General features: G+C 38.8%; 1 protein-coding gene across 4 annotated transcripts in view; it reads left to right on the forward strand.

Annotated features, from left to right (window-relative positions):
• TPST1 (tyrosylprotein sulfotransferase 1) overlaps nt 1-12413 on the forward strand; it is a 30254-nt gene that overhangs the window by 12901 nt on the left and 4940 nt on the right. For all 4 annotated transcript variants that reach the window (XM_040615017.1, XM_040615035.1, XM_040615043.1 and 1 more), the window contains exon 3: nt 4624-4822. In XM_040615017.1, the coding sequence (XP_040470951.1) occupies nt 4624-4822 (199 nt within the window). The remainder of the gene's footprint in view (nt 1-4623; nt 4823-12413) is intronic.

Below are 12413 nucleotides of genomic sequence, written 5' to 3' on the forward strand. Positions count from 1 at the left end.
TGCATTTGTCTTGTTCTCAGCTGCAGCAAAATTCTTTATGGCCTTGGGTGTGCATGGCAGTTACATTCCGGGTCAGGTTCTAACCAATGTTGTTCTCTTATGACTTCAGATTTCTCTTTGGGCTTACTGGAAAGTGCTCTTCACGGTGTGAATACTGTCGTCTTTCAGGTGAAACAACAGAAGCTGGAGCAACAGAGCTGCATATTCTGATTAGCAGGTTTCTCCCACCTGACTTTCCAAAGGGATGGTGCTGAGGATCGCTTCAGAGATAACCAAAGGAAATTCAAAACACTGCCGTCTATTGCAACTCTTGTCTCCTCACACAGCTTTAATTTACCATGTGCCTGGTACCAAGTGCTTCAGGCTGTTTCATAACAGTCTATTAAAATCAGAACACTCAAATTATATTACAGTTTTTACTGGCAGAAGGAGGATATCGCAAGTACCAAATCATCTGTACTGAAATCTGATGTTCGCTTAAAGGGTACCACTACATAGGCCTAGCCTCTGTAGCATAGTAGGGACAGTACGAAGATCTAGCTAATACCAGTTCCCTAGTTTTGGCAAGCTATTAGGTATGGTAGAAAACCTCTGAAATTGGATAATGAACTACTGATACAATCTGCGAAGGCTGTGATACTGTGTAAAGGCTTAAGAAAATAAGCAGAGAAAACTGCCTTTTAATCATCTTCCACTCACTGTTAAGACTTTCAGATCTTTCAGACAGGCTCAGCATCCACTTCAGAGGCATGATGTCTACTCAGGTCAGGTCCAACAAAAGATGCCAGGAAGTTTTTTTTAATTGTTGGAGGATTTTTGAAAAGAAATCTGACAAGAGTTCTCTTCAAATACTTCAAAATATTTTGAGAAAGAGACTGCAGTATTGTTAAAAGATCTTTATAATGACATTATTACCTGGTAACAAAAAGTAAATGTTTAAGAATATATTCTTTGCTCCTCCAAAACCAAAGTTAATTCTGTCAGATGAAATCTGTATCAGGTGGAATGAGACTCTGGGTCAGTGTAAGATGTTTTATGTCCAGCTGTGTATGGAATTGAATTATGCATGCAGGTTGTTTCTCTTCCAGAGATGAGCTAGTCACCTGGCTTGCAGAATTCTTCAGGCGGCAAGCTGGCTGCGTTTTTCTCTTATTGCAAACTCAGAAACTCTTATGCAATAGTCTGTTAATAGCAATATTGGAAATATTAGATACTAGACAGCCTGTATTTAAGATTCTGACTTTGTCTGTTCCCCTGGCTGCTTGACTTGAGGCAACTGTTGGCTGCCTTACTCTCTTATCCTGCATTTGCTTAGTAATCTCTGTTTTTTTCTGATGCTGATGCAGCTCTAGCCTCACTGGTGTTCTATTTTACTTAGTATTTTCGCCCCTTGTTTTGGTTTTTATCCAGCTGCAAGGAGAAACGCTGTGCAAGGGTTTTAAAGATATGCACTGCAGCATTTGTAGTAGCGGGAAACCTTCTGTGGTTTGAAGTAATTGCCAACGTGGCTGTTGAAGGAATGTATTATGGCTGGACTACATGCTATAACTAGTATTGTTAATATAGCTCTGGCATTTGCCTCCTAACTGAAAACAGCTGTGGTGACCACTGATGCAAAGAAATGCCAACCCTTTTATAGCAATTTTTAATAGGCTTATTATGAAAATAGCTGTCTAGGCAAAATTACTTCAGAATATACTATTTTTAATACATACCTTTAATTTGATTCTAGTACAGATGTAGAAGTATTTGGGGTTGGTCCTATGTTCCGTGCTACCAGCTGCTTTCAAAGCTGAAAGGGTTCCTGTGGTTTTGCAGTGGAGCCTGGAAGCACTGACCAGGCAGTGTTTGCCATATGCATACATAATCAAATTTGCCAAGACTTGGTACGTTTCCTTGTTTTGCTCTATTTGCTTTTTTGAGTGTTTCTTCCCTCTTGTCCCCAATCTGTCTTCCTCCATATTCCTCAGATGTTCTTGGGTCTGAAGAATCTTTCCCATGAGTTGTATTTTACTTTTCTTCCCGCCTTCACCGAAAGTATGGCAAAGGATTTAAACGGAAGACCAAATGTGGTATAGTATATTTTTTGTTTGAATTGGTGCCTGTGAGCAGCTAAATATAGTTCCCTGCTTATCTCTCGCCAGTTGTTAATCACCAGGAAATGTTTCATGTTGAGCTTATTGTTACCAAAGACTAAAATGACAGTGGGGTAAAACATAGATGTTTTAAATGTGCTTTTACTTCAGGAGGAGGTATCTACATGTGAATTAATTTAGATCCTAATTGATGTATAGCACCCCTTACTTTGGGGTTCCAATAAGCTATCGGCTAAGCCTATTACCTGGTTCTCACAGTACCACCCTTACTTTAAAGGGTGGAATCAATCTGCAGCTTTGGGGAAGGGATTCTTGGCTTGGCTGGCTGTGGCTGAGAGGCAGAGGACCTTATGCTTCTCAAACACCTAGTGATACATTCTTCCGGGGGATCCCAGCCAGCATGGTTCTACGGACACCTAATTGTTGTGGTGCTTTGTCCTCCACCTTGCCACTTTGAACTTCTGAAACTCAACTCTTAACAGCTGTTTTCTTTTTAATTTGGTGAAGTCAGATGCTTGTCTTCTAATTGGAAGGATCAAAAAGGTAATGCCCAGACTTTTTAATTTGCTATACAGACTTGTGATCTCAGGCCAATAGCCTGCAGGAAGGCTGCAACTGGGCTGCAGTTCCCTGGTCCCGAAATACTATTCTGAGTTCCTGCCTTTGGTTTGAGATACTGAAAATGGTTGAAGAGAGTAAGGCTGAAAACTCTGGGCGTTGTCTTACGGGTTTGTTTGTCAGGTGCTTACTCATCAGCTTCCATTAAACACCTTTGGCAGCCATCTGCGAAGGCCCTGCTTGCCAAGACAGTTTCCCCATGGGTGACCATTTCCCTGTCTGGTTTGTTCTTTGTTGATTGTGTTTAAAGTACTGAAGTCGCTGACCTTCTGGCATTGTATGACTAACTTCCTTCCTCTGTCCTGGAAGAATTTTAGCTACGATGACACAAGGTAACGACTTGTGTTAAGATCAAATTGAGTTGATGACTGGCAGACATGCATAGTTGGTAATTTAAGGCTTGCATTGCACAGCGCAATGTGCATCTGAACGGGGATGCCTTTTGCTATTGATCTCATGTTTGTTGTGCAACAATTCTTCAGCCTCTTCTTGGATTCATGAGGTTAATCAGATAACTGTAATCAAACCTGTTCCTCTTCTAAGTTGATTGATGTCACTCTTGAGCAATTGGACTTTAGTTTGGGTTTCTGGACTCAGACTACTGGGAGTATTGCAGGAAATTTCCATTTCCTCTATTTTTCTCAAAAGATGTTTTCTCATGTTCTGCCTGCGATGTAACTGAAGAGTGAGCTGTCTGAGAACTCATTTGGATTTCTGTTCTCATTCTTTATCTTGTGTAGACGAGGTATTGGTGCTATACTTTGTACTGTTACTTCAAGTATACCAGTTTTATTTTCTGGGTTGTAGAGCTTTTTGAGATCAGAATTTTCTATGTTGTAAATAAGGCCTGGGAAGGATGATAGCTGCAACTGGATGCAACAGCTGTATATTTAGCATCAAGGTTGAGGCATGTAGCCAGCCAGCAGGAACTGCTGATATAGTGGCATACCATATGGTATTGCAATGCAGATGCAAATATTCCTTTAGGCAACTTGTATATGTATAGACCTGATTTTTAATCTGCCTTAAAGGAAAGATAAACCTTGATGTCCAAAATGCATGTGCATTCCTTCTGAGTTCAGAAAAAAAGTTTTAAATTACTCAGAGTAAAAACTTGCAGAGTTTTAAATAACTCGGCCTGTTCTGAGTCCTGCTGGCCTGTTTCAGAAATAAACACAGTAAAGAAATTGTACATCTTCTAAAAGAAGCAAGGAATGTGGGAAAACGAAGTGATGCCAGTTTTCTTCCTTTGACAAAAAAACCACAACAAAAACACACAGCAAAACTAGGGTGCAATGAGTTTAGGACCATTGATTAAATAAGCAATGAATCAACTATTTTCTAAATACAGTACATAAAGGCAAGTGCATAACCATACAGCAGTGCCGTAAGAACTGTGTAATGACCAAACACTCGGTAAAGGAATGGTTATGAAAAATATTGCAGTTTATAGCTTTCTGTCATTTCCATAGGGCTCTTTTATTTAAAAAAATGTTTAGTTACAGTGGTGGGGGAATAAATGGCATATGGATTTCTGTTTAGAATACAACTTCCAAGACAATGAAACAGCAAATGTGGGAATATACCAGCACGGAAACAGCTTTAACTTTATACTTAACAGTTCTTTGGCTTTCACTGCTGTCTTTATGCAAAGAACTTGCTTCGGTACATTCTGTGTGAAAGCCTAAACCAGGAAGCATGCGTGGATGTTGTGCTAGTTACTCTCGGTTTAGCCTTGCATAGTAAAACTTCGCTTCCCATCAGCTCTGCAGAAACATGAAATTTTCAGTGGGAAAGAAGAGGAAGGGGGGGAAAAAACCTCAGCAAACAAAGCTAAAGGCCTTAATGCTAGTGAAGAAGCAAGTATTGGTTGGAATGCAAAATGTAATCTTTCTTTCTCCCTCGACAGGGTTGAAAGATCTACCGACCAAGTAATCAAGCCAGTCAATGTGGAAGCACTGTCAAAGTGGGTTGGGAAGATTCCTGCTGATGTTCTGCAAGATATGCCTGTGATTGCACCCATGCTAGCAAAACTGGGCTATGATCCATATGCCAATCCACCAAATTATGGAAAGCCAGATCAAAAAGTTGTGGAAAACACAAGGAGGGTAAGGCATTTCTGTGCATTTTAATTATTGTCCAGATGGGTGTAAACTATAGAGCAGAAGAGTTTTGTGTTTTGCTAGGTTTTTTTTAAAGTCTGTTTCTAATGCCTTTTGATACTTAGCAATATGTTTTCTTCGCTGTGCGGGGAGGAAGGAAGAATTCTGTGGGACCTTGAGCACTGGAGGTCTGGCTCCTGCATCTTCAGTTTGGCTCACCTTCCTTTACTCCAGTCTCAGGCTTGAGCTGTGTTCTTTGGTGTATGTAGCTGAACCTCTTTAAGTCATCTAGATAGTTGGGGAACTAGTTAGTAGTGGAAAAAAGCTAGCTTTCTCGCCTGAGCATCCAACTTGATTAGGCTCAGCTTGAGGATTGGCAAAAGCTCTGTCACAAAATTACACCCCAGATACTTGGTAGAACTGGGAAAGTGACCCATGGAAAATGGCCCAAGATGTTCAAAATGTCAGACTTTCCAATTCTTTGCTGTCCTTTGTAGAACAAACAAAAGATGGAGGAAGGTCTGGTGCTGATTAACCTAAACTTAAGGATTTTAGTCTGAATTTAATGTTGTTGGAATTTGAGTAGTTAGGCTATACAGCTGTTTATCCCTGGAGGTATCAATTGAGAAGCTCATTACCATTGTTTGAAATAAGAATAATTAACTCTTTACTTCTGTTCTTTTGACAATGTGTACTTTATTAAAAGAAAGTGGCTTTTGCTGCTGCAGCAAAGTGATCATTGGAAGAACTGAATTAAACAGTTTAAAAGGACCATCTTCCACTAGCCTTCTGATATTAAAAAATACTTGGTTGGTATGCTGATGGGCTAGATACTAATTGGGGGGGAAAAATGACTTTTTTGTGAAGTCTCTAAACATTTCTGCATTGCTTCTTTTTAGAAGCCCTCCCTGAGAAACGTTTTTATTAAAGAAATAGCTGATCAGTGTATTAAAGGGTGGCAGGTTGACTATTTTAACAGTTGTTAGCTCAGCGTGGAAAGTATTACCTACCTTTTCTGGTGGGGATAGCGGTTAGCATTTTATAGGTGTCCTGGTACTTACTGTTTTAAAAGGCTCACAAACAAACTTTTATGCACTTAATTCAACCCCTTTAAATAAATAAAGAAAAAGTGTTCAATACTACTACATGGAGCCTTGAAAACAAAATCCGCATGTAACAACCCGTACATACTATAAAACTGTGACCTGGATCCAAATTTGTATTGTAGTGCAAAAATGTATTATATTAATAGATAATAATAAATTATTAATGTGTGGCAAGCTTAGAGTTGTAGAAATCATATAGATTTCAGTTGCTTACGGTTGGGTGGCTTCTTGAAATCTATTTCAGTTCAAAATGGAAGAGAGAAATTCAGGTAATAAAGCCACAAGCGTACCTTTTAAAGAAAAAATTAAAGCCTAATTCAAAAGGCTAAAGTGTATTGAGGGTTTTTTTCACAAGTTTGTTTTGAAGCATAATTAGCTTGTTTACTAATGTTAAAAACAGCTGTGAAAAACTGAGGTTACTGTTATAATAGCTGATCCAAATATTGCAAGCATAGGGAACACTTGTTAATATTTCGACTGCTATTTTAATTTAATAGTTTTACTTACAGGCCAAAACAGCATTTTAATTTTGTTATTGTAGTACCCAACATATATTTTCCTAGTCACTTGTCCTTGAACAAAATTAATTTTGCTTACAGTGTTTGTATAGAGAATGAGAGAGGTGTCTTGAATTAAGACTGAAATCTAAAAAAGCAAATGGGTAAAAGGTGGCTAATCTTTGAAACTTACAATATTCCTTTTGAAAATGGAGAAACATGTGGCTTTCAGAATGTCGTGTACCCCAAGGAGCCATTTAAAACGATGGCTCGGGTCAGTGTTCCAGTTTGCATTGGGATGGCTTGAATTCCTCCCCAGTCATTTTGCTTTGTTTCCTCCCAGCTGGTTCCCAGCAAATCCCTGCTCAGACGGTGGGGTCTTCTGTCTTTCCTGTCACTATGGAAATGCTGATGTCCTGATTTCCTACGGTTTCCAGATTGAAGGTTTCCCAGCTCCCAGACCAGTTCGCTGCTTAGGTTTACCTAATTCTTGGGGCAGCAGGCTCATCACATTTTCTGGAAGTGCCAGGCTTCCTGGCCGGTGTGCATCTTGCACAGTAAATTGCCAAAATGCTGACCACTGAGCTTGGCCTTAAACCAAGTTAGTTTTGAAATAACTAATATTCAGGTTGGTGGTCAGTGGGAGCCGTCTCACTTCTGAAAAATGCTTTGCTTTGTTTTCCCCACAGCTTTGGTTTTATTTGGGGATGGGGGACAGATCCCAAAAAACTTAAAGGTGTTTGGGAAAACAGAGGGGGTGTGGAGAGAGGGTGGGAACTGTGATGTGTTAATTCTGCACATCAGGGAAAGCATATGCTGCCCTGGGGGTTTCCCCGTCTCTTCCATGAACCTATGCTAATTTATTTCTTGCTGCTGCAGCCTGGAGAAAAGGCATTTATTTATATTTTTTATGTGTATGTATATAAATAAAAAAATATATTTATCTAGATTTTTCCAGCCTTTAGGAACTGGCACTTGGCAAGTTATGTGTCTTATTGCATGCTCTTAGCTGGTGAATTCGAAAATTCCTGTAGCACTACTTTTGTTCTGGCTCTCTTTTTAAATTTCTTCACCTGGGATAGTCTTTCACAGAGGTCTGTACTGGGTACAGACCCAGTTGCTGGAATGAAGCTGTCCATATAAAATCTTTCCAAAGTTGCTCTTCAGTGCACGATAAGAATTCCATATAAATCTTGCATGTAACTTTATAGCTTCACTTTGTGTTTGGAAGCTGTTCTCTTATATTTGTTGTCTTAGAACTTTAAACTGAACACAGAACCTGAACTTTATTCATTGAAAACAGGTAAAGTTTAGACTTCTAAAGCTGAACTGTATTGTGTTGATATAGTAACCCCTTAGAGTGGCTAACTTGAAATGATGTTGAATTCTGACACTTGTTACTCTAATACTGCCACAGTTTCTTAGTCCATTAGCGTGAGCTGGCACTTTAGGTGAAGGAAGTTACGCCCCATCTGGTAAACAGAAAGCAATAGTAAGGGGGAAGGACAGATCTTTTATTTTGGGATTTTTTTTGGTGTGGTTTTGAGTGGGGGAGTCTTTCAGTTTTGTGGGGGTTACGTAATACTGGCTTAAATTGATTGTGGAAGTTGCAACAACAGGGTGGAAGCCCAATACCACTGAAATTACTGTTGGGACATTCTGGCTGCATCTAAAGATGGAACAACACCGTCATCTAGTTCATTGCATAAAGTGGAATGAAAATAGGAAAACTGCTCAGGATGCAAAACATACTCATAGCAAGAAAGCCTCTTTTGAATGTGGACAGGTCAGTATTTTATGACAAGAAGTCTGTATCGCCCAGTTGTAAAAGATTATTGAAAAATATTCTGAACTTTAAACTGCATGATGTCTTTGCCCTAAAACGTGCTTAAATGCTGCTTGTAGAACTGCATTTCTACTACACTGTGCTAACTGCTCTGAGCAAAGTCTGTCGCTTCTTGGAAAACACTACAAGTTAGGTTTAACAGTGAAAATAACTGCTCAGCAATTTCAAAGCTGCTGCTGTTTGTCTTGAAGGTAAGAACCAACCGTGCAAGGGTGCCTAAAACAAGGGCTAATACCGGAGAAGACTGGAAAGGAATGGCCAGGGTGGTGCGAAATACTAGCTTCCCCGAAGCTTTCTAAGCAGTTATGTCCTGTTGATGTTTCTCTTTCCTTTCTTTTCTCCTTTTCTGTCCCCCTGTCGGTGACTTGCATACATACAGGTTAAATTTTTTTATTTCTTTTTCAAGTCTGGAAACAAAATGATGATTCTCACCAGCTAAAGTACAGTGCCTGAATAAGAATTTCTGTGTGCTTATAGGTAATGCAAGGAAAACAATGTTTTCTCTTGAATGTTAGCTGATTAGGACAGCAAAATGGTTAGCTTGGTTTTCTGTGCTCCTGTAGCACTGCAAAACCATGATAAGATGCAACCAGTGTTTGTACTGTGTTGTCTTAGTTCTGCTTTTGTTTTAGGAAGTAACAGGGTGAAGTTAACTTCATCTCTTCTTGCATTGTCTCCAAGTACTGTGTGGTGTTACGAAATAAGACATCTCTGACAGTATCTGCACTGGTGGAGTACAAATCTAACATGAGTGTAACAGATGTTTCTGATGTTTTCAATAACAAAGCCATTAACTTTTTGTTTATCTGTTTTATGTTAGGCCTGACAATATTATCTTTTATGACACACTGTCTTGTCTGGGTTAAGGAGCACAGAGCAGGGAACGAAGTCTGAATAGTGTTGCACTGTTCAGCAGATCTCTGCATGTGACCTCCTCAAGAGGCAACCTTTAGTTATTCAGTGACTGCAGAATTGTGCTATCTTGTGTTTTTCTCATAAGTCTGTTGCTCGTCTGTTCATTTTATTGTAATGATTGCAAGGGTCCCTTCCTTATAGTTACATAACTGACTACTTTCCTCCCCCCCCCTTAAAGTTTTAATAAATTCTATATCCTGAACACAAAGGCAAATAACATCCTGTAACTAAAAGTTTTCATCTGCAGATGATGCAGAAAATGCAGATAATTAAGCTGTCTGAATCAGTAGCCCAATCATTATATGATGAATTACAGAATCACTCCATGTTAGAAGAGTGTCTGATATGTCCTTATCAATATTGTGAGTGCATAAAAGTGTATGTCAGCAGTTTAACAGAATATAACAGAAGTGGATAACAGCTCGTAACTGCAAGACTGACTTATGCCCAGTAGAAGCTGGCTTATTGTTATGTTATGATTGGCTAAGTGGTTTCCTCTCACATCTGTAACATATTACATTAGATTTTCTTTGGCACGTACCTCCCACTAAATGAATTTGCATGCTTGGAATATATTTTCTAGTCGTTTCTTTTAACTTCTTCATGAAGTTATGTTCCTTGCCCTGGAGAGATTGAGAGACTGAAGTGTACAGAACTCTACGGAAAAAGCTATGGTTTTCATCATGGCTGTTTAAATACATGTGGCTTCTTCTAATCACATCCGAAAGTTGTTATCTAGCTCTGGTTTATGTTTTGTTGATGGTATTTTTCTGCAGTAACATTTAGAGGAAAAGAGAGTTCTACTAACTCCTGTTTCATGCCTGTTTTAAATTGTGAGGAAGTATCTTCTGCTGTTAAATAGAGATGTCCATGACAATCATGATTTCAAGACTTGGAGCTTTTAAAGGCAGAAACAATCTATTGTAAAGGGTGCATAAGAATAATGACTGCTGCCAAACCTGTAACTGGAGGTGTGCTGTAATGACAGGCTGCTCAAGACCATGCATCTCTTTGCTGGTTAACATAAGCATAAAGACATTTGACTTTGTGGGCATTTTCTCAGACATTTAAAACAAATCGGGGTTTTTATTTCATCTGTGTTGGGACCAACAGCGCAGGCTTTCTCGGTGTCCTTTAAATTTAATACCCTCTTTAGTGGGTGTTTCTTCTAGCACGTGGATTCCCAACTGTATTGTTTTTCTCCAGAGGTACTGCTACCTTATTTTAAAAAAACCAACCAAACAAAACCTCAGTTATGCATATATATGATTAGTAAGACATACAGAGTTATTAACAAAAAAAAAATACAGAATTAGGTATGGTTGCAAGCTGCCTTTTGGCAGACATTCATAGGCCTGTCAAATCTTGCTCTCTGTGTTGTTCCTACTGGGTAAATACATCTAGGATGTCCCTTTCCTTGGCAGTTCCAACAGTGAGGTGAAGAATTGTATAAGCCTTGTAAGCTGCCTTTAAAAGTTAAAGAAGGTCTGAAAGAGCAAGATGAGGGTACCTCCGTATACTGTGCAGCAGAAGGTTGTTTCCAGAAAGAGGCACTCGTTCTGGTTTTGCCAGTGTTCCTTTTTTTTTTTTTTTTAAATGCTTAAACATCGATAGCCTTGCACTCTGCAACTTTGATGTTTTGAAAATCTACCAAACCCAAGTACACTTAGTTGCAGGCTAACTTATAGACAAAAAGACCTATTATCTGTGTGTAATGGAACTGACCAAATATAATGTGACTCTTTGTAAACCAGGCTTGACAGCGGGTGAAAAGGAGTGCTTTAATCTTCTGTGAATTACAGTTTACTCTTGAGTTACAGTTCTGTTCTTAAGTTTTCCTTCTGTATCTATAAGGGTTTTCTCAGACAACTAGACACAAAAATTGTTTTCTGATGTCTTTTTGAGAATAATAGGCATTTAGTTTGGCTATAAGAATGTGTTTTGTTTTTTTAATAGAACAGCTTGAATACTGCCAACGCTGAACAACAAACTGACATAGACTTAAGATTCCCCCCCTGCCTCTAGAAATCCATTTGGACTTGCGAAATAATTCCCTTAGAAATGGTAAACACCATTTCTGCTCAATTTTATTGAATGCTTGCTTAGACTGGAAATAATTCCAATGTCCTGCTTCTGCCCCTCTGCTGCCACTCTCTGAATAATGTGTTTTAGACTTCGAAAATGGAAAGAAAGGAATTTTGAATCTGAAACCTCTTAATTTCTTTGGCTGCAGATGGAGTCATTGTTTTTAGGATTTCTGTATTGTAGTTGAGCCCTGGTGGTTTTTTTTTCCAAAAGGGACCACTTACTGTTTTTGGAACTACTTTAAACCAGTTTCTATGCAGTCTCAATCTTGACAAAGCCAGCATTCTAGATAATGTCAGTTCTGAACCAAAATTAGGCACACTTGTGTGTTAAACCTAATCTTCTTGGGCCTGTCACTTGTTAGATTTGTGTGAATTGTGGTATTTAATGTGAATATAGTATCAAATGCCCCTGAAATGTTTTCTTTCCAAGCTATGACACTGGTTTTTATTTTTCTTAATAGTTAGTAATTATTTTTCTTAATGCTGCTGATGGATGAATACCCTTGATTGTTGCTATTGGATGATAATTAGGAGTAAATGCTACAAAGGACTTTAAAATGGTAAAGGTTTTAGAGCAGCCATAGATACAGATCTGTAATACAAAAATTAGACCAAGTCTTAATTGCAGGGAGAAGGAAAGAAGGAGGCTTCCAGAGAGACAAACATGGTTTTGGTAGTTCTCTTTCTGAATCAGTTACAATGTACCATCCTCATCAGTATTAACAGCTTTTAAGAATTTCCAGATAAAGACTGTAGCTGTTTGCCAGAACAGGTGAAAAGCATGTCTGTTTCTTCCAACATCAGCACTCATCTAATAGAAGATAATGTGTTTTTTTTTCTTGTGAACATTGCCTGGGTAGTTCTATAGCATTTTTTGATGTGATAATATTGTTGATTTGTAACTTCCATTTCTGCTCTCTAGAACACAGTCTACATTTTAATGGCTTGGTTAAAAGCTGAAAATATTAGCTACTCTCCTGCATTTATAAATATTTATAGCATATCTAGGCTTCAGTAAGCCACATGCTGAATTTTTGACCAGTGTGGCTTTCATTAAGGTTTCCATAGGAATGACAGTACCCCCTGGCTGAATATAAATGAGAGCTGTGCCTATCGCTTTGAGTCAGCCCTTCTGTTTTATCTAAA

This window comes from Falco naumanni, chromosome 1, assembly GCF_017639655.2.
Source record: "Falco naumanni isolate bFalNau1 chromosome 1, bFalNau1.pat, whole genome shotgun sequence".
NCBI classification, from domain to species: Eukaryota; Metazoa; Chordata; class Aves; order Falconiformes; family Falconidae; genus Falco; species Falco naumanni.